The following is a 21,584-nucleotide window of genomic DNA, read 5'->3' as shown; positions in this document are numbered from 1 at the left end:
CATTTAAGTCTGTGTTTTATGCTTTCCTTCGTAGTCCATCCATTCTTTTATCAACCAAATTTTTATTATCAGCATTGCATATTGCAAAGCATATCAATGTAACGAGCAATACCTGCTACAAGTTTGATGTTAGTAATGATTTCTTTTATGTATGGTTAGTAAGTAGTTTTTCTTTTATCACTTTAGCAGATTTATGCCTTTCCTATAATTCCAGGAGTGTTCTAAGGTGTTTCGTATACAACTAGCTTAAAAAAACAGGGTCAAAGAAGATCATTAAAACACAATTAATGACATGTCCACTGTGATGCCAGTTGAGTCCTCCAGTTCAGGGAGCCTGCAAAGGAGAAATGGTGCAAGGTAGTCAAGGCACTGCTACAACATTGTCAGGGAGCAGCAGCAAGTGTGAGAGTGCTCCACAAGGGAGAAGGAGCCCAGAGCCAAGCATGACCACAGCACAGGCTGCGCTGAGCAGCCCCGCAGCATCTGAGCAGAGCTGGGTAGCCACATCCATCAGCAATCCCAGACAAAGCAAGTGATGAACCAGGTCCAGGACCCATTGGAAGGTCCAGTCAGGAATAATAGGCAGACAAGTATTCCTGCAACACAGTTCAGGCAGTGATTAAGCCCAAGTGTGAGCTTAAACGTGGCTCCCGGGCACCTTGGCCAATGGTATGGGTGTGCATCCCAGGAGAGGCTGCTTGGGGCTATTAAGACCTATTGGTTCCCTCAGGGCCCTGAAAAACATTTGTGATGTTTGCTCATCCTTTCCCTAAACATCTTCTAACGATTACTGTCACATGTAGGATAATAAACTAGATGGTCCTTTCCATTTATGCAATTCAAACGTGTCAGATGAAGCAAAATATAAAGTCAGCTGTTACTTAACAGCTATTTTTGACATATACCTCCTTGCCAAACTAGTGAATTTGTATCCTGCCTCAGTCTAACTTGGCTGGCCTTCATAAAGAACACAAATATCCTTCTGTAGCTGATAATTCTCACTTTAGCTGTCTGAGTCTGTGGAAGGTTGAGATACTAAAGAATGGTATTCAGTTAAAGCAATTTACTTATAGCATTGGTTCTTAAGTGTAGTGTCCAGAGAGAACAAAGTCTTTCTCACCCTTTCTTTATTGTCCCTATTCTATTTAAAACAACTAGCTGCTTTAAAGAGCTTCCTGACAAATATTTCTGTTGTGATGGGGCATTTGTTATTATAGACATTCCTCCAGCAGAAGTTGGACTGAGCATTCTCCTGGTGGCCCATTTTCACCTACAGCTGCTCCACTGCCATAAACTCAACTTGAGGCCCGCTAGCCTGCAGGAAGCTGTGATTAGTGCAGAATTAATGTGTCACCTCAGTGAGGTGAGCTCTTAGAAGCATATTTCAGAATTCCTGTATGTTCTTTGGCTTGGGTTTTTTACTTCAAAAACCCATTAAAGCTGTTCTTCCTGGCATTATTTCTGGGTCTCTTGGGTGCTGGCACATTGTACTTTAAACCAAGAAGCAGCCTTAGAAAAGGCCTGAATAGAGTGACTTCAGATACATCGATTCAGTTCATTTCCCAAGATCTCTGCTAGTGTTAATGGCTTCTCTACCACTGGGGCAAATACAGCATTCAAAGGTTTAATGCTTTGGTTTAAGCCATGGTTAGACACACCCTGGTCAGATCTGTCGTTATCTCAACCCTTAGGGCCCCACGTTGGGCACCAAAAAAAGCTGTCATGGTTTAAGCCCAGCTGGTAACTCAGAACTACACAGCCGCTTGCTCACAACCCCCATCTTTCCCCCTGCTCCTGGAGGGATGGGGAGGAGAAGGGAAAGAATGTAACTCCCACAGGTTGAGATAAGAGCAGCCCAGTAACTAAGGTGTAACACAAATCACTGCTGCTGCCACCAATAATAATAATGATAAGGGAAACAACAAGGGGAGAGAACACAACCGCTCACCACCCACCAACCGATACCCAGCCCAACCGAGCAGTGATCTAACCCTTCCGGATAACTGCCCCCAGTTTATATAGTGGCCATGACGTGCTGTGGCATGGAATACCTCTTTGGTCAGTTTGGGTCAGGTCCTGTCTCTGCTTCCTCCCGGCTTCCCCTCCTCCCTGGCAGAGCATGAGGCTCACAAAGTCCTTGGTCAGACTAAACATTACTGAGCAGCAACTAAAACCATCGGTGTTATCAGCGCTGTTCCCAGGCTGAAAGTCAAAACCACAGCACTGCACCAGCTACTGAGAAGGAGAAAAATGACTGCTGCTGCTGAACCCAGGACAAAAGGTTACATGGAATAAGTTTTTGACAGGAGCAGAAATGCTGAAAACAGAAAAATGTGTTTATGTATTGCAAACATTTAATTCATTAATGCTTATTTTCTTCTCCTAAATATGTTCTTGATCTGAATGTCTTTTAACAGCTTTGGAAAGGAGGAACTGAAGAGATACATTTCAAAACAATAAAAATAACTGCTTCAGTCAGCTGATGAAGAGATTCATGTTCACAAAGGTTTTGTATCTTTGAGATACAGGCTTTGGTAGAATCATCCAAACAGCAAGCATTCAAAAGCATGGTCATTTTGATAGTCAATAGAGACTACTCTGTCCCTTTAACAGTTTAACTCAACACTCAGGTGTTGTGCACACAGTTTAGTCTGCCATCCACTCTTCTTTATATTCTATATTACTGTGACATAGGCAGAGGTGTAATTTCTAAGAATGTGAGGATTTGTGATGGGATCAGCAAGCATTTGCATTTATAGGCAGGAGGAACGTGTTCCATTGAGCATCACAGATTCAGATCTTCTTGCAGTTCAATTTACACAGCTCCTCTGCCTACATATCTTAGGGAATACCTGACTCTGTCCTTTTACCTCTTATCTAAATGCCAGATTGAAAGTGAACGTGTCCTTCACAACCGTTTATTTACAGAATCACAGAATCCCAAGGGTCGGAAGGGACCTCAAAAGCTCATCTAGTCCAACCCCCCTGCAAGAGCAGGGTAACCTAGAGTACATCACACAGGAACTTGTAGAGGCAGGCCTTGAATATCTCCAACATAGGAGACTCCACAACCCCCCTGGGCAACCTGTTCCAGTGCTCTGTCACTCTCACAGTAAAGAAATTTTTCCTGATGTCCACATGGAACCTCCTATGCTCCAGTTTACACCTACTGCCCCTTGTCCTATCACTGGACATCACTGAAGAAAACCTAGCTCCATCATCCTGACACTCGCCCTTTACACATTTGTAAACATTGATGAGGTCACCCCTCAGTCTCCTCTTCTCCAAGCTAAAGAGTCCCAGCTCCCTCAGCCTCTCCTCATAAGGGAGATGTTCCATTCCCTTAATCATCTTCGTGGCTCTGCACTGGACTCTTTCAAGCAATTCCCTGTCCTTCTTGAACTGAGGGGCCCAGAACTGGACACAATATTCCAGGTGCGGCCTCACCAAGGCAGAGTAGAGGGAGAGGAGAATCTCTCTTGACCTACTAACCACACCTTTTCTAATGCACCCCAGGATGCCATTGGCCTTCTTGGCCACAAGGGCACATTGTTGGCTCATGGTCATCCTCCTATCCACCGGGACCCCCAGGTCCCTTTCCCCTTCACTACTGCCCAGCAGGTCAGCCCCCAACCTGTACTGGTACATGGAGTTGTTCTTCCCCAGATGCAAGACTCTACACTTGCCCTTGTTGAATTTCATCAAGTTTCTCCCCTCCCAACTCTCCAGCCTGTCCAGGTCTCGCTGAATGGCAACACAGCCCTCTGGTGTGTCAGCCACTTCTCCAAGTTCAGTATCATCAGCAAACTTGCTGAGGGTACATTCAGTTCCCTCATCCAGGTCGTTGATGAAAATATTAAACAGCACTGGACCCAGCACCGACCCCTGAGGGACTCCACTAGTCACAGACCTCCAGCTAGATTCTGCCCCATTGACCACAACTCTCTGCCTTCTTCCTTCCAACCAGTTCTTGATCCACCTCACTACCTGCTCATCCAGCCCACACTTCCTTAGCTTATCCATGAGGATGCTGTGGGGGACAGTATCAAATGCCTTACTGAAATCAAGAAAAAACACCTCTACCGCTCTGCCATCATCCATCCACCTAGTTACTTGCTCATAGAAGGCTATAAGGTTGGTCAAACATGACTTCCCCTTGGTAAAACCATGTTGGCTGCTCTTAATGACCCCCTCATCCTTGATATGTCTAGAGATGGTGTCAAGAATAAGTTGTTCCATCACCTTTCCAGGGATGGAGGTAAGGCTGACCGGTCTATAACTACCCAGGTCCTCCTTCTTGCCCTTCTTATAGACTGGCGTGACATTTGCCATCCTCCAATCCTCAGGCACCTCTCCTGTTTCCCATGACTTACCAAAGATGATGGAGAGTGGCTCAGCAATGACCTCCGCCAGCTCCCTCAGCACCCACGGGTGCATTCCATCCGGACCCATCGATTTATAGATGTCCAGATTGCTTAACTGATCCCTAACCCAATCCTCATCCACCAGAGCAAACTCCTCCTTTATCCTGACTCCTTCTGGGGGTATAGGAATCTGGGTCCCCTGGGGAGAGTCTGCAGGAGTAAGGACAGAGGCAAAGAAGGCATTCAACACCTCTGCCTTCTTTATATCCTCTGTCTCCAGGGCACCCACCTTGTTCAGCAGTGGGCCTATATTGCCTCTTGTGTTAGTTTTATCCACTATGTATTTGAAGAAGCCCTTTCTATTGTCCTTAACCTGACTTGCAAGATTAAGTTCAAAGGAGGCCTTAGCTGTCCTAATTGCCTCCCTATATTCTCTAACAATTGTCCTATATTCCTCCCAAGTGGCCAGCCCCTCCTTCCATAATCCATAGATTCTCTTTTTCCGCATGAGTTTGCCCAGCAGTTCCTTGTTTAACCATGCTGGTCTCCTGGCTCCCCTACTTGACTTCCTACCCATTGGGATACTCTGATCCCGAGCTTGGCAGAAGTGGTCCTTGAATGCTGACCAACTATCTTGAGCCCCTTTACCACCTAGTACCCTTTGCCATGAGACTTCCCTTAGCAATTGATTGAAGAGGCCAAAGTTGGCCCTTCGGAAATCCAGAATTGTGGCCATGCTAGGTATTCTATTCCTCCCACACAGGATCCTAAACTGCACCATCTCATGGTCACTGCAGCCCAGGCTGCCATTGACCGTCACTACTTCAACCAGACCCTTCTTGTTGGTGAGTACCAGATCCAGCAGTGCCCCTCTCCTAGCTGGTTCGTCCACCATTTGCATTAAGAAGTTACCATCAATGCACTGGAGGAACCTCCTAGACTGTGAATGACTGGCTGTGTAAGTCTTCCAGCAAATATCAGGGTAGTTAAAATCCCCCATGAGGACCAAGGCATGTAGTCACAAGGCTGCTTTCAGTTGCCTGTAGAAAGCCTCATCAACTCCTTCGTCCTGACCAGGAGGTCTATAACAGACCCCCACAACTGTGCCACCCATACCAGCCTGTCCCTTAATTCGCACCCACAGACTTTCCACTTGGTCCTCATCTGCCCCTGGACAGAACTCAATACATTCTAGTCGCTCCCTCACATAAAGAGCAGCTCCACCACCTCGCTTTGCTGACCAATCTTTCCTAAAAAGGACACAGCCATCCATGACCACATTCCAGTCCTGTGAGCTGTCCCACCATGTCTCTGTAATTGCCACCAGGTCATAACCTTTAGACCGCACACAGACTTCTAACTCCTCCTGTCTATTCCCCATGCTGCGTGCATTGGGGTGCAGGCATTTCAGGGAGCGAGCAGAGCACGCTAGTGGCACCCCTGGGAGGCAGGAGGCCTTCTGGTCTTCATTCATACTAGAACATTGTCCCATTAGTTCAAACCCAGCTACAACCCCATCGCACTTCGAATCTAACCTAGAGCTCTGTGAGTGAGCTTTGCTAACTCTTGCCCAGGTACCCTTTTTCCCCTGCAGGACAGGGTTTAAACAACTACCCTTTCCCGCAAATGAAACAATAGATTGAGAGTCCTCCCTAGTCCGCCATCCTTCAAGCCCCAGCATGTTTCTCTTGGGCTTGTCCCCAACAGGCCCAGTTATCTCCCCTTCCCTAGTTTAAAGCCCTGTCAATGAGCCCTGCTAACTCCTGCCCCAAAAACCTTTTCTCCCTCTGGGACTGGTGTATCTCACCTGCCACCAGCAAACCAGGTGTCTCATATAGCAGCCTATGATTGAAAAACCCAAACCCCTGCCTTTGGCACCAGTCCCATAGCCATACATTAATCTGCAGACTCTTCCTATTTATCTCTTCACCCTTGCTTGTAACAGGTATGGAGGCAAACACCACTTGCGCTCCAGACCCTCTAACCAGCCGTCCCAGGGCCCTGAAGTCTCTCTTCATTGCCCTTGCCCTCCTTGTAATGATTTCATCACTGCCAACCTGAAAAACCAGCAGCGGATAGTAGTCAGAGGGCTGCACCAGGTCAGAGAGTTTCCTTTTAACATCTCCAATCCGAGCCCCAGGTAGGCAGCAGACTTCCCTGTGGGATGGATCTGGTCACAAATGGGCCCTTCTGCTCCCCTCAGAAGGGAGTCACCCACCACAATTCCTCTTCTTTTCTTCTTCACTGAGGAAGTTCTAAGGCCTGGGGGTGAGTGACAAGCCCTAGGTGACTCACTAGATGGATCTACCCCTCCATCTCCATTTACCTGGCCCTGTAGCTCCAGGACCTCGTACCTGTTATTCAAGGGCAACTGGGAGGGAGAAAGGGATTGCGAGGGTTTTCGCTTACCTCTCCGAGGAGGGACCACCCTCCATACCGCCTTGTCCCTTAAGTTCACTCCTACCTGATGGTAGGAGGGAAGGGGATCCACCACTCGTTCAACCACCTCCCCCTGCCCCTGCCTTAGGGCATGGCTCCACCAATCTATTTCACTTCGGCATTCTCTGATGGCTCTCAACCCTCCTACCTCCTCCTCCGCTCAGCCGCCGGCCCGAGCAGCTCATTTACCCGCTCACACCGCGCACAAGCCGTGGCACTGCCTCTCCCCGGTGCAAGAGCCGCGCTGAGGCGTTCCCTGCAGCCAGAGACCTGCCGGGCCGCGGCTCCGCAGGAAGGCTCGGCCCGGGTACCCACGTTACTCCTCACCACAGCTTCTGACCGTGCTGTGACCACGATCCGTGCGGGCCATGGCTCCCCTAGGTCTCTCCGCACAAGCAAGCACTCCTCCCTCCTCCCGCGCTCCCGGCCGGCCCCCTTCACCACCTCACCGCGCCCTGCTCGCCCCGCTCCCGGGGCAGGTTTCCACCCGCTCAGGGCTGGTTCCGCTCCTGCCGTGAGCGGCGCTGCGGGCTCCGGGGCAGGCCCTGCCGGGGACCCGAGGCTCCCTGCTCGGTGGCTCCCGAGCTGAGGCTCCCTGCCGCTGATCCCGCTGCGCTCCGGTGTTGCAGCGTCCTGTCTCAAGCCACTCAGCGCAGCACAGACTGGTTCAGCACAGTGTGGTGCAGCACAGAATTGGGTGGTGCAGAGATGTGAGCACCATTCTGCCACGCTAACGAAAGACAACGTAATTATTCCTCTGATTTTTGTCCCAGCAGGAGAGAACGGAACCGCAGGGCGTGTTCATTTGTACAACAGGCCACATGCTTCCTTGTTTGGGAAACTTAATGGAGTCACAGTTTGACAGTAAGACTGTGTCAGAGATCTGTTTCAGTTTAGAATGATAACCAGTTAGGTTGCGGTTATGTGCCGCTGCACTGGTTTTCCTTTGCTTTGGCTGGTGACTGAGCTACCCTGGCAAGTCAGACCCTGCAAGTATCTATTCACTTTATCCACAGTTCTTCGTAAGCAAGTTACTAACTTCCCGATTAGCTTCCTCAGAGGATAAATACTGATGTGCTCTGGGTTTTCATCATACCGTAATCAGGACTCAAAACACTCAGGGTGGTGGTGTGTTTGGGGCATCTCTTCATCACTCTGATGCATCCATTAACCTGTCATCCGTAACACAGGCTGTCTGGAATGTTAAGGGTACTTTTGGTTTTGATTTTAGTAATCTCATCTAAAGAAAAGGAGTGTGCCCTCCATTCCAGATGTTTTCCTTTATGCTTTTTGCCATGCTGTCTTATCCACAAGCCTTTTACCAGTAACAGCAGGAGCCAGTCTGATATTCATATAATTACCTGGAAGCCCCTGAAGAATACCAGACAAGCAAGTTCAAAATCCTGCATCACTTTCCAACAAGGCTGCTGTTTAATATCAGAGAAATTACAGGAAATACAGTGTCAGCAATTGAAAATGAATGTAGTTTATCCACAGAGCTTTGACTAGGTCTAATTAGAAGTAATGTGCCTCCACAGAAATTAATAACTTGCCCATTATTGGGGTTTTTTACTATAAATGGAAACAAAAATCTGAATGTTTGTTGACCAAGATTGATGGATTTACAGTTGTTTCTAAAATTAATTGGGGCTCATGTGGTTCACCCAAAAAATCTGGCTGAGGATCGCACGTGTTGGTTGTGAGTAATTGGAGTAAGTATTTTTTCAGGTTTCATTCATTTGGCGTTTAGGTTCCAATGGTGGATAAAATAATTTAAGAGCTGTTTGAGTATTTTGGCCTGGAAAATCTTTTTATTGGTGCAGGAAGTATTCCTCAGTTATACGCAATGACTGGACAGAAGTCGCACCACTGAATTGAATTGAAGTGACCGGGTCATTCAGGTCCTGTTGGAGGGGAAGTTATGGGGTTTGTTAAAATGTGGCTCATAAAAGAGTTGTGATTTGCATTCACAGTGAGCTCAAATGGTGCCAATTATTCACACTTTGAGTAAATATTTTTTCAGGTTTCATTCATTTGGAACCGAGGTTAGAACATTCAGTGCAAACAGTCAATGGTGTTTCTTACTGAAGCAGGCACATGTGTGCGGGAGGTGTGCAGGAGCCTATGTTGGGTGTTGCAGGGCAGTCTTTATTTCATATGCAAGAAATGCCAAGGCCATTGGTAGGAAGGCAGCTGCAGCACCACAAAAAGCTTTTGACACTTCAAGTTTGGGCCTCTTTATTTCTCAGCTGCAAATAGGTGCAGGGATTACTTCCAACCATCAGCAAACTATTTGCCCACTCTGCTAAATGGAACCACAACGGTGATGGGGTGCACTGACACAGCAATGACTACGTCTGGCCATGGATGCGCAAGCAGAGCTGAACCCAACTGCCTCCCACAAGCTGGGGAGCAGAAGTGGTGAGCAGGCCATGTGGGCACTCATTGCCTGCTTGAACGGCCCTCGCTGCTTCCACATCCGTTTCACATCTGCACAAAGGAAGGGCAGCAGGCTGTGGGCTGGGGGGATGCTCTGGGTCTGGATTGAGCTGGCATTTGATGCTGCAGTGGGTTAATAATTGTAAGGGATGTTCAAACTGGAGTGACATCTGTTAGCATTGAATTGGGTTGACCCATGGCTTCTTAAAAAGTAGAACAAAATGGGTTTGGGAACACACGCTACCTTATTCACACACCCTGTGTGCACATCTGTTCTTTCTATTACGATACCCCCCACTTTTTCTTGTACTGCCTTTCCATAGGAGGTGTTTTCACCGTATCAGGATGAAAGTCAGTCAGCATAAAGCATACATAAAAATGTCAAGGAGTTTGCTGACATCAGGCTCGGTGCATCAAAGTTTATTCCAACATACTGGAATGGTCAGTCTAATGACGGGAACTTACAGAGGGAATGGTGACAGCTCTCTGCAGAAAATAGCTCCTGACATTTTCTTCTCTGATATCAAAAGGTTTTAAAGTGGTACAATAATACATAACGTTGCTATGCAGTCTTGCTGGTCCACAAGTTTCACGCAACAAACACCACACTTGACTACGTTCACTTGTTAAAGTGAAACATCACAGCTTTGGTGTTTGTTATTTCACCATCACATCAATGGGGCTGCTGTTTGTTATTAATAGCTAGCCTTATGTGTATTTAATTGGGGTACTTTATGTTGGCATCAATAGGTAACCAGAGCTTAAGGACTCCTACTACACACTAAGTATTTTAGGAGCTTTCCAATCATACTGATCTTTTAGATCATGCTCACTTAAGTCAGCATTTTCAAACTCACCTGATTTAGTTGTCTGCAGTGAAATCCTGCCTCTTTTGATTTCCATTTCAGCCTTTCTCTTTCACTGCACAGGATTGCAATTTCACCTGTAGGCTGCATTTAGGCACCTGAGTTTGGGGTCTGGTTCTTTAGACACGTCAAACACGTAATTTCCACTCAAGTCAATAGCTGCAATATATATTCAGCATTCCCAGCACCTAGATTGAATTTTGGATGTAACTCTGCAGATGTTCCATGGAGATAAAGTTCTGCATCTGCCCAGAATTAACAGGAAAGGCTACATTCGAATGCTGACCTCTGCACATTTTAACCAGCTGCTCAAAGCTCAAGAAATGATCATGTAGGGTTATTCCCCTCCCCAGACTACCCCATACACTATTATACCACTTCTCTGCAACACCTCTGTCCCTTTGTTTTAAGCATCTAACTTGGCATCTATGTCCTCAGCTTGTGTTAGCATACTTGCAGGTACAGTACTGCTGCTACCAAAAACTCTCCGGCATATTCTGCCTTGAATTTCACGCATGCAAACGCCACTGGAATTCTTGCAGTGACAAAGACCAACACACTGACATGACCAAATGTAAATCCTTACTTTAACCTACACAAGGACGCCTGTTTTATTTCCTTTATCCTGACATAGACCCTCTGTATTGTAAAAACGCTCATTTTGGTTTGTAGATACCAGAATTGCCAAGTCTCATCCTTCCTTTTGCTGCTGGAATTCAGGAAGGTCTTTCAGATGTCTAACATGAGCTCCTATGATGTCAATGCAGGTGAACAGAAATCAGACTGTGCTATCCATACTGCCTCATCCAAGCACAGCCTGGGAAGGAGAGCATAAACCCTACCTTGGAGTTAGGTTGATCAGCTTGATACCACCTTTGCTATTATAATTCCTCAAGCAGCAAACGTTAAGTCAGTAAAACCTAATACATAAATAAAAGCATCTGCTTTGGCAGGGTGACTGTTACCTCCTGATCAGCAGAACTGCAGGCAGCTGTGTCGAGAAGTCCATTAATGGGGACAGGCCTTATTGATTTAGTCAGTTATTTATTTATTCTGTATCAGAGAAAGGCTTAGAAATACGGTGCCAAACAATAAAAAATTACCCAAATGAACACTGAGCCACACGAAGCCCTATCTTCTCCTTCGTCCTGTACAGTAGCTGTCAGTTACATTTAGAACACTGCTTCTATTCCAGTTCTCATATTACAGCAAACAGAAGTGTTACTTTCAGGAATTGTGCAGATCAGCTTCACTTCAATCTGTCCTTTGAAAAAACACTGATTTTTTCAATTAGGAGCTTAAATATATCTGAAATTATTACAACAGAAGCCTGAAGAACAATTAAAAAAAAGGAAATGTCTGCTTTCAATGCACGGTTTTGCTTTCTACACAAACCCACCAGATTAACCCTAAGCGTACTTTTTGGCACACACATAAAAATAATCACATAATGCATACCCAGATGCTTACTGGTAAACTATGCTTTTGAACAAGGGCTGTGATTCCAAAGAGCAGATAGATTCAGCTCCAGCAGTAATTGCTGCCTGACATGTCAGCCAGAGGTTACCTTCCCTTTCCGCTCCCCCAGACTAACTCCCCAGCTACTACACCGATGCACTTTCTGAGGAGAGAGCACTTAAATCACAGGGCTCAGGTTTGCAATGCAATGGTTGTGAATGCCCCATGCAGCTCTCCAACCTCTGGCGGGGAAGCAGAGCAGGCAACCGGCACAAGGAGTTAAAACCACTGGCAGCCAAGGCTAGTTCTAGCTAGAACTGCAAATCAGAGCCCTAAGATAAAGCTCAGCCTGAATAAGCCTGCCACGCGTTAACACAAACCTACCCCCTATGGCTTGCAGTGGCTTGAAAGGAAAAGCAAACCTTGAAAAAGTAAAGTGCAGCAAAAATGTCTATGCAGGAACTGCCAGGAGTTTGTAAGTCGATGAGTTCTGGATGACTAAAACCTGCTGACCAAGGCAGATTGCGACCCTCATCGTGCGGGGAGAAAAGTCTTTCACCACTTGCACGCTCATACTTTCTTCGGGTTGATTTCTTTCTGGCCATTTCTTATCTTCGTGGCCTTTTTGGGGCCACTGACCAGCGGGTTGGTGGTTTTGGCTGATGATTTCGGGGGTCCACTCTGAGCACTGCGCCCTGCGTTCTGGCTCTTACTGCGGGCCGTTCGCAGCTTCTGTTCTTGCAGTCTCTGCTCCCACCTCTGTGGAAATGCGGAAGACAAAGAGGCTGCATTAGGGAGGAACGTTAGCCATAAGTAATAATGTCTTAATCAAAGCTAGCCTGAAGCGCTGATAATAATGCTGGTTTTAACAGGTTTGTGCTCTCTCCTGCAGGGCTGTTGATGTCAAGCATGTAAAGGCTGTCTGCAGCGAGAACCTGCCCATGTTCTTGGGTGGGAGAGCTTCCGTGATGCCAGCTGATGGAAATGACAACTGCACATCTTGTGTGCATGCTGCATGGGTGTGCACGTCCCATGCCTTTACAGCAATCCAGGGATGCTGGCACCCTACTGTCAAAAAGACAGGATCTGCACTCCTTTGCACAGCCCTTCTTTGCTCTCCTGCTGAACGTGCTTGCCTTTTCCTCAGACTATCCTTTCACTGCACATACTTAAACACACAGCTACAACGGAAGGTGGAAATTCCCTATTCCATATCTCTTCACTGACCCTGTTGCAACTCGGACTCTTGTCCTGGCTGGAGGAGAGACCAGCCATGCTGTGGTTGTGTTAACAACTGTCTTCTGTGGGCCACAGACAGCTCAAAGCATTCATTTTCAGTGGTAACTCAAGATCAAAGCTGGATGCAAGCCTTCAGAGATGAACGATGGGTGTTAAAACAAAGCCACTGTGATACCTGGCTCTGTACTGGCTACCTCTGTGTGATCAGGGTCAGTGCATTCATCTGTATAAAACACAAACTATCAGCAGGCATTTACCAGTGTCCCACTCAAGCATGTTACAATGAGGATTTGATTTCTTAAGCTACTCATATCAGAGGGAACAATACATGCTTGAGAAGCATTTTGTTTGGCACACATGCCTCTACTTGACAGCCTGGAAATGAATGTCCAAACTGCCTTCAAGACACAATTAGAGATGACAAAGCAGTGTGAGGAGGCCACTAAAACACATAGTGTGCCAGTAATGGGCCATTAAGCTGACAGCTAAGGGACTGCAGAAGTCCCAGTCATATGTCAGTGTTCTCCTAAATCCCACGTGGGACCATCTGCAATTGCGATGGTTTTATTTTTGAGAGATTTAAAGTGTGTTTTTTTTTTTACATATGGGTTTTACACGAGAAAGTGAGGAGAAAAAGGAATGCCAAAAGCATCAAATACGACGTCCTGCAAGAAGCAGGTCTGTGATCCTGAAGCTTCTGCTGACAGATACCTGCACGTTTGTGCCTCCTCTTTAGCAACTGCCAATCAGCCTGTAACTAAAATAAATATACATGTTTGTCCTTAATGCTCTGAAACCTCTCCTAAACTCCAGAAATAGCTTTCTTCCACCTCTAAAACGTGAGGAAGAGTCAGACATTGTCTTGATCCATCCTTTCTTTCCATCATAAACAGCAGTTTGCACGCAGGGAGTGATAGCAAACACTACCCTGAAGCCCCCAGAAGCAGGGGCATCTGCTGCTCCTGCCTCTCAGCTCTCTATACCACAGACTTTTCCTTCCAGTGTTCCCTGAAACCAGTGAGGGGATGCCCAATACTTCCAGTGGGTCGTTAGTGGGAAGTACATGGTGAGAAATGTGTCTCTCAAGCCTCCAATCTTTAATGCAGCCAAGTGCATTTATCCACTGCAGTGGTTTAACTTCCTTTCTTATCTAATGTGAACTATGTACTCACCTGCCTCTCACCTATCTGACAGTTATGTGCTTTAGTAGTGATATGAAAGAAATCCCTTGAGTCACTATTGTAATAAGCCAGAGTTCACACAAAGACCATCCAACCATCCTACTTAGGGACAGTTTGCAGACAAAAGAGAAATAAAACTTCAGAGACCCTAAAATGCAAGACTAAAACGTCCAGATTTTCACTTATATGTCATTTTGAGGTATGGAAGTGTTGAAGTGAAAATAACAATGCCCACAGGTGTCACAGACATGTGAAAGTCAAGCAAGTTATTGAGCGCTGAGGTAGAACAAAGGTGTTTAACGTTCAGTCTTTCCCCTGGTTGTATTTACCTTGAACCTTTTGTTCAGTTGATCCTTCCATTTTTCAACGAGGCAGCCGTCAAGAAGCATCAACCTGAAGGTTAAGAAACAAACACAAGTCACAGGTATTTCTGATTTTGATTCCTGAGATGTCATTCCAGGTGATTTAACACAGACTGAGGTTGGGGTGCTCCAGGAGGTACTGGTACCCGTGGTTTCTGTGTATGGGATCATAGGCAGAAAACTGCTTTTCTCCGTCCCTAAATACTTCCCAATGGATTCCTACACGCTGACACTGACACTGCTGAACTTCTACTCCCAACTCCATAAGAACAGGAAAGAGTTTTTAAGAGAAATCAGATTTTAGAGCCAACACTGCAGCGCATGGCCAGAATTCAGAAAGCATTCAGAGCCCTTTGTCCTCCCCTGCAGCTATTCTGCAGGGAAAGTTGTCCTGGCTTGGTCACTGATAAAAAGCAGTGGTGGGTTAGGTAACATCCATGAAACTAAATGTATATATACATATATTGCTTCCCAATGTCCATTATATGTTGGTTTGTGTTTGGGTGCAGAAGAGTAGTTAAAAGTAATGTATTTTACTTCTGAATGAACTAAAATGCTGTTTCACATGCATCAGTTACTACAGAACAGCTGAGGAACGGTGAAACATTATCTGATCCCTTACAATCATCTCAATTTCTACCTCTATATACATGAGGAGTTATACATAGAAATATATGCAGTATTATATATTTCCTGCATGGAACTACTTAGTTAGTGCTTTGAAGTGGATTGTGGAGAAGTAGGGGCAGTAGTACTTGCCTACCAATGAAATCTGGCTAGGTCCTGTATGAAAATACTGAGTATAAGTGTTATCAACCAAAGAAAACAAAAATGTTAACTATTAAATGTATATGCATTAAACAGCTTGCGAAAGAGTTTATTCTAAAGCAGCCTGATGTCACACCTTCTAAGTGCCAACCTAGAAACAGCTATTTCATTGCACAGGGATGCTGAATTAACATGCAGGATTAAAGCTAAGGCCACATCATGATGAACGAAACCACAGCACAGTGTACATCTGATGCAGCTTCTGTTCAGGTCAAATTGTTGGCTGAGACCCTAACCTTATTGACAGCCAATGGTTTTTTTTGCCATTGACTTTGGTGGAGATACAGCTTCCACTCATTTTGCTTCTGGCATTTTAACAGGCTGCTGTAACTCAAAACCTCCTGTTTTCATGCCACCGAGTTCAACAGGAAACACATATAAAAGTTTCTGTTTCTTTTTCAAATCCCTTTTAGTACACTATATGAAATTAAAACCCTCAGTGACCTTTAAACAAACATCACAAGATACTTTGTGAATGGTGTGTTTTTCCATTGTAATGGAGAGGCAGATTGCAATCCTTCGCCTTTGAAATATCCCCCTCCTGACATCCTTCTGAGAGCCTTCTCCAGCAAACCTCTGCAGCTCAGTGCTCTTCAACCACAATCTTGGTCCTTCTGTGTGACTCAGAGAACAGAACCCCAGACTGGTTTGGGTTGGAAGGGACCCTAGAGCCCATCGAGCTCCAACCCCTGCCACGGGCAGGGACCCCTTCCACTAGAGCAGCTTGCTTGTGTCCAACCTGACCCTGAACACTGCCAGGGATGGGGCAGCCACAACAGAGCATATATCCCCCAAATGGCTAACACAAGTAGAAGGCTCTAGATTAACCTTTGTGAAACACTTCCACACCTGGAGAGGTAAAGTGCTGTGTAATATTACAATACCATGATTGTTAGCTCAGAAAAGGAAGTTAAGGTAGTAAGGTATCAGATGGCAACTTTTCCAATGGAATGCCTTTAAAATATCAAGCTAAAACTCATTGTGAATATGGATATGGCCCATCAAGTTCTGCACATAGATGTTCTGTGGTCCTTACAAGTGCACGTGATCGATTTACGGTCACATCACTGCATGTGATGGCAGGCTACACACTTCACAAACAGCCTCTGATGCACAGCACACAGGCACATGGACCTACCGGTCCTGCTGACATCTGCTGCTACAGCTACACTTGGGGTACTAACGGGGATGGGATGACTCCTTCCACCTCAGAGGCCCAGAGGGAAAAGGGAGCTGTGATTCATCTCTCCCTCCCCTCCAGACCAGCATGCTGGATTTCCTCCCATGCCTGGGGCCAGGCTGACTGCCAGATGAGAGGTCTGCTACAGTTTTGTTTTGTCTTTTAATCATACAGCAGCACTGGCACGCTGCTCCCAGAGTATTTACTTTTCAGCTGCCATCCGGGGCCTGGAGCTCCAAGGGCTGCAGTTTTGGCTGGTCCTGGTATAGCTGTGGGATCAGAAACATCCCACTGATGGCACCGGTCCACACTACGGATGGGCTGGTGGAGAAGGCCCGGCTCTCCAGCAGCTCTGTGGAGAGGAGATGGGTATCATCTCCTGTCCCCTCCTCTGCGCTCAGTGAGGCAGAACTACACCTTCCACGTGGTTCTGCCAACACGGAGCAGCATCTCCAACCACCATCAGGCTTGTAGCTCATAGCTATGGAACGTGGTCCTGGGAAAATGCTCCCAAACAGCTGGAGATGCCTCAAGCGCTGCACAATGCATTAAGCAATACCAGGTTTTATGCTCCATGTGCGAGCCAGGCTTTATGAACACCGTGGAAAGAGTTAATTGCCAAAGTAATTGAAACACGTGTGGGTTATGCTAAGAAAAACTATCAACAAACCAGGCTCTTGATGAGGAAAGCTTTGCTGGTCCCACTTCCCGCCCATCACTTCCCTGCACCACATCACCAGGGCTCACCTTGAGCGCCATTCATAGCACATGATGAGAACATCCTGCTTCGGCTGAAGGGGTGGACACTGGCAGGAGGAATTTGTGATAAGCGGCACTTGGGACAGAGGAATGGGTGTCGAGGACTTCAGGATGTCTTTGACTTCAACCACAGTGGTGATTTCATTGCAGTTCCCTCTTTCGACACTTTTTACTTTGGCGTGAATGACTGCAATGAGAAAAGGAGAGGCGTGAGAACAGCGAACGGTCTGAGGAAATTAAACACATCTCAGCGTTAAATAAAACTGATTCAATTGGAAGCTGTTGTTTTGGCTGTGAACCTGCGACTGCTTCATGTGTGGGCACGTACAGTGGCTTAGAATAACAGAGGCCTGATCCCAATTTGGTTTTCAGTAGGACTGTTGACAACTGTGAAGTTAAACATGTGCTTAAATCTCTGCCAGATCAGGCCAAGTGATCTCTCCTGGAACCACACACACAAAGAGCTCCTTTGACTCAGACTTGAGCAACCCCCGGCATAAATAAACCCCATTCTATAGCCACATTTGGCTATTTCCAATTAAGTAATGAATAATTTACCCCACAAACAGTGTGAATTAAGTCTTTTCAGTAATAAAATCATTTTTCCTGTAGGTTAGATCCAGGAACCAAAGTCTTTTCTTAGACAGAAGAAAGAAAGGAAGGTTTGAAACAAGCAGTCAAAACCCAAAAAGCTTAGGAATGCTGTAATGTGCTCTATAAAAGGTCTGCACTTGTTTTCATCTTTTGTCTTTGGATTATTCATTAGTAGCAAGATCTTCATATAAAGCAGACTCTGAAATGGGTTCTTCTGACTCCGAACACACGAACAGTCATATTTTTACCTTTTATTGAGGAAAACTGCCTACCTGTGTGGGTGCAAGAAGGTGAAACTCTGTCGATTGCTCTGAGGATGGTCCCTGGCTAACTTTGTACCTCTGAACCCTGCACTGCAGCATTTCACCCCTTCTCTCTTCTGACAGGCACCAAATCAGAGAAATGAAGCATAGTTTTTGCATGAAAAACTCTAGGTCTTAGAAAATGCCACAATAGGAAGGGCCCTATGATCACAGAACTCTTCAATGAAAGAAGCATGAGAAGGGTATGTACCACAGGGTGATGCTGTCCCTGGCAGCCACCAGGTCAAAAGCCTTCCAATGGATCTCACGTTTGGAACAAACGTCACGTGCAGAACAGAGGAGGCCAGCAATTGCAGTGCAGCCTGAGGGTTTTGTGCTAACTTTATCAGGATGTGTAACAGCCACAGAACACATGAGGGATTTCAGCTGAGGAGACTCACAACCCATTTGCAAGTCTGATTGCAACCAAGTTCTGACCAGCTACAAACACTGTTTGGCTTTATATAGATGATTTTAAAGGATATATAAATAATATATGCATACATAAAATAATATAAATATACTTATATATTATTTGAAAGGGAAAAAACCCACTCTGATTTTATTTATTATTTGTCTTGCCTTGTCTCTCAGTTCATTTTCCATAGGAGCATATCTATTTCAGGAGGATGAATAAAAACCTGCCTCCCACAACCAAAATCTTGATTTCACAAATTCAATGGAATCTCTATTTCATTTCAGAATACTAATTTTGTAGCACTGCTTTCTCAGATATTTCAGCCCAGTGTGGAAGTTCATTGTCCTACCTGAACATACCACTATCTTGTACCAAGGTAGATTAAGCAATAAGAAAAACATGTGATATAAAAGCATCAAAATGCCATAACAAAAAAGCATAAAATGACCTAAGTTAGATGTTCTGATTTTTTCCCACCAAACTGGGCTTGGATATTGTTCTTTTTTTTCCTATGCTAACAAAGAAGCAACTACAAGCCTACTTTCATCTGCTATCAGACAAAGAGGAATGGAATGGACATAATCACCCAATTGCAGAAGAATTGAATAAATCCATTGAAGAAATGACTGCCATCTGAGAAAAATAACATAAAGTGCAAAAGACCACGATACTACATGGTAATTCATAGCTAATAGGGGTTTAAACAGATGTTTGATCTGGTATTTACCTAATCTTAATCTGAGTTCTTCCTGACTCCCAGCATCAGAAAAACAGGGAGGCAGGGGGAGGAAGGGAGAACAGGGCTGAGTATTTACTTGTATTGCCAATATGCCATGCAATGTATGATTAAACTATCAGCCAGCTCCTCGCTGGATGGTGCAAATTGTTCCTGAATTCAACGAACTTCTGACAACTGCACACCAGGTGAAACTGTGGCTGGTAAGTAAATGGATATATGGATTTCTAAGCACTAACTTTTCACCCTGCCTCCGGTACGTTCACATTTACAAGTTCTATTTAGGTGATAAACCCCTGTCCATCCCACCCGCTGGATGAAGGCAGGAGCTGGCAGAGGGTCCTGCTCACATTAGATTGAATTGCACTTTGCAGCAGGCACCCTTTCTGCAGAGCGACCGGTTGATGCCAGCTCACATCACCAACATCTGCTTTATCAGAAACACACCGTAACCTGTGCAATGACTGCTGCTGCCTGCACGTGTGTGCGCAGTGATGGGGCTTGGGAGAGGAGGGCTGAGGTGTCCTCAGGCAAAAACCCACTTGGAAAGGCTGCGCTGGGACGGTGATGGGGCCTGGACACACAGGCAGCTGCCTAACTCGTGGGGGGGCACAGAAGGCGGTGGGATGGGCAAAGAGAAGCATTCCCCCCCCTGCACTTACTGTAGCTGTAGTTCTTGGCCAGGTAAGTCGACAGCGTTGGCTTTGTCTTTTTGCACCTGCATCGCTCTTCAAAGGAAGAGAAAAGGAAACGGTTGAGGGGTGCCGGGGGGGGCTCTGCACCGGGGAGGGGAGCTGGGGGGTGCCTGAGGCTCACCCTGGCCGCGGCTCCTGCAGTCGGGCTCCGGGGGCACCAGCACACCCTGCGTGAAGTCTGTCCACTTCGCATCTGAGAACAGAGGGAGGAAAGCTGCAGCGGGGAGTCCCCCCGGGCAGGGCTCTACGGGTCCCGCAGCCCCCCGGGGGGAGAGCGTGGGGGTTCGAGGGGATCCCCGGGGCTCACCCTCCGGCAGGTCGGTAACGATGGCTTCGGGGGAGATGCAGACGCCGCGGTCGTAGACGGGGAGGTCGTCGCAGGCGAGGCTCTCGGGCCAGCTGTGGTTGTAGCGGCGCATGATGGGCTCGCAGCCGTCGCGGGCGCGCTGGCAGACGGAGCGGCACGGCTTGATGGGGTCGTAGAGGAACTCCAGGGTGCAGATAGGGGCGTACATGGCGCAGAGGAAGAAGGAGAGGACCGGGCTGCAGCCGGTGGCCACCAGCTCCTCGTACTGCTCGATGGCGAGGACGGCGTTTTCCTGGGTGCTGTGGTGGAGGTGGTTGGGCATGCGGGTGATGTTCCAGGGCATGGGCCGGCACATGGGGATGCGCACCGCCTCGCACGGCGCGCCCTGCGCCCGCGGGCTCACCCGCAGCCACAGGGACACCGCCACCAAGGCGCGCAGCATCCTCCTCTTCCTCCTCCTCCTCCTCTTCCTCCTCCTCCTGCTCCGCCGCCGCCCCGGCTGCAGGCAAGTGTCGGGAGCCGCCGCGCCGACAGCCATGGACATCGCGGGACCGCATTTATACCGGTGGCACGAGTGACGTGGGGCCGATCGCGCTCCCTTGGCAGCACCGCTCCTCCGGGGGTGTGTGTGTGTGTGTGTGTTTTGCTGTGCAGGCACGGTGACATCACCTCCACCCCGTTTAATCCCCCGGCGACATCACTGCGTCTCTCGTCCGCGGCCCCGGTTCAGTTTTCATCTGTGTCATAAATTCCTTCAGGTGGAAGCGGGGGGAGAAGGAGGGGGACGACGGGACGGGACGGGACGCACCAAACCCAAACCACACGCGTCTGCCGACGCGGGCAGACGGGAGGAGGCGGTGGCGGGGGGGACGCGGGACCCGGATCCCCCCCACCCCTTCGCAGGGATGAGCTTTATGGACACGGAGCAGAAACTTTATGCGGGTTCGGAGGAGCTCCGGGGTGCAGAGTGACCGGACTGGGTTCTTGGTGGTGGTGGTGTTATTTTTTATTATTAATTATTATTATTATTATTATTAATATTAATATATTTCCTTGGTGATCCGCGACCATTCAGCCCTGATGCAGTGGCTGGAGCAGCTCTGCTCTGGAGCCAGGCTGAGAGAGCTGGGCTGGGGCAGCCTGGAGAAGAGAAGGCTCCTGAAGGGGAGACCTGAGAGCAGCTCCAGTGCCTGAAGGGGCTGCAGGAAACCTGGAGAGGGGCTTGGGACAAGGGATGTAGGGACAGGCCAAGGGGAATGGCTTTAACCTGCCAGAGGGGAGACTGAGATTAGAGATTAGGAAGAAATTCCTAAAGTGAGACCTCCGTCCCCTTTCTCCACCGTGGGTAAACACCTTTGAGGACCCCGCGGAGACAACGGGATTAACTCAGTGGCGGTTCATTGCAGCAGCCTCGGAA

General features: G+C 47.3%; 1 protein-coding gene across 1 annotated transcript; it reads right to left on the bottom strand.

Moving 5' to 3' along the window:
• Positions 1 to 11,694: 11,694 nt before the first annotated feature.
• Positions 11,695 to 20,918, bottom strand: SFRP4 (secreted frizzled related protein 4). Its single transcript, XM_062622217.1, has 6 exons — positions 20,168 to 20,918; positions 19,982 to 20,053; positions 19,828 to 19,893; positions 17,104 to 17,302; positions 14,316 to 14,379; positions 11,695 to 12,325 (listed from the first exon to the last, which is right to left on the bottom strand). Exons 1-6 carry the CDS (start codon positions 20,709 to 20,711, stop codon positions 12,137 to 12,139), a joined length of 1,134 nt encoding a protein of 377 aa, XP_062478201.1. The 5' UTR covers positions 20,712 to 20,918; the 3' UTR covers positions 11,695 to 12,136.
• Positions 20,919 to 21,584: the final 666 nt, after the last annotated feature.

Source organism: Pezoporus occidentalis, unplaced genomic scaffold (assembly GCF_034315485.1).
Source record: "Pezoporus occidentalis ecotype Australia unplaced genomic scaffold, CSIRO_AGI_Poc_V1 ctg107, whole genome shotgun sequence".
NCBI classification, from domain to species: domain Eukaryota; kingdom Metazoa; phylum Chordata; class Aves; order Psittaciformes; family Psittacidae; genus Pezoporus; species Pezoporus occidentalis.
The sequence above is the reverse complement of the archived record's forward strand: the minus strand, read 5'-3'. Positions and strand labels throughout refer to the sequence as shown.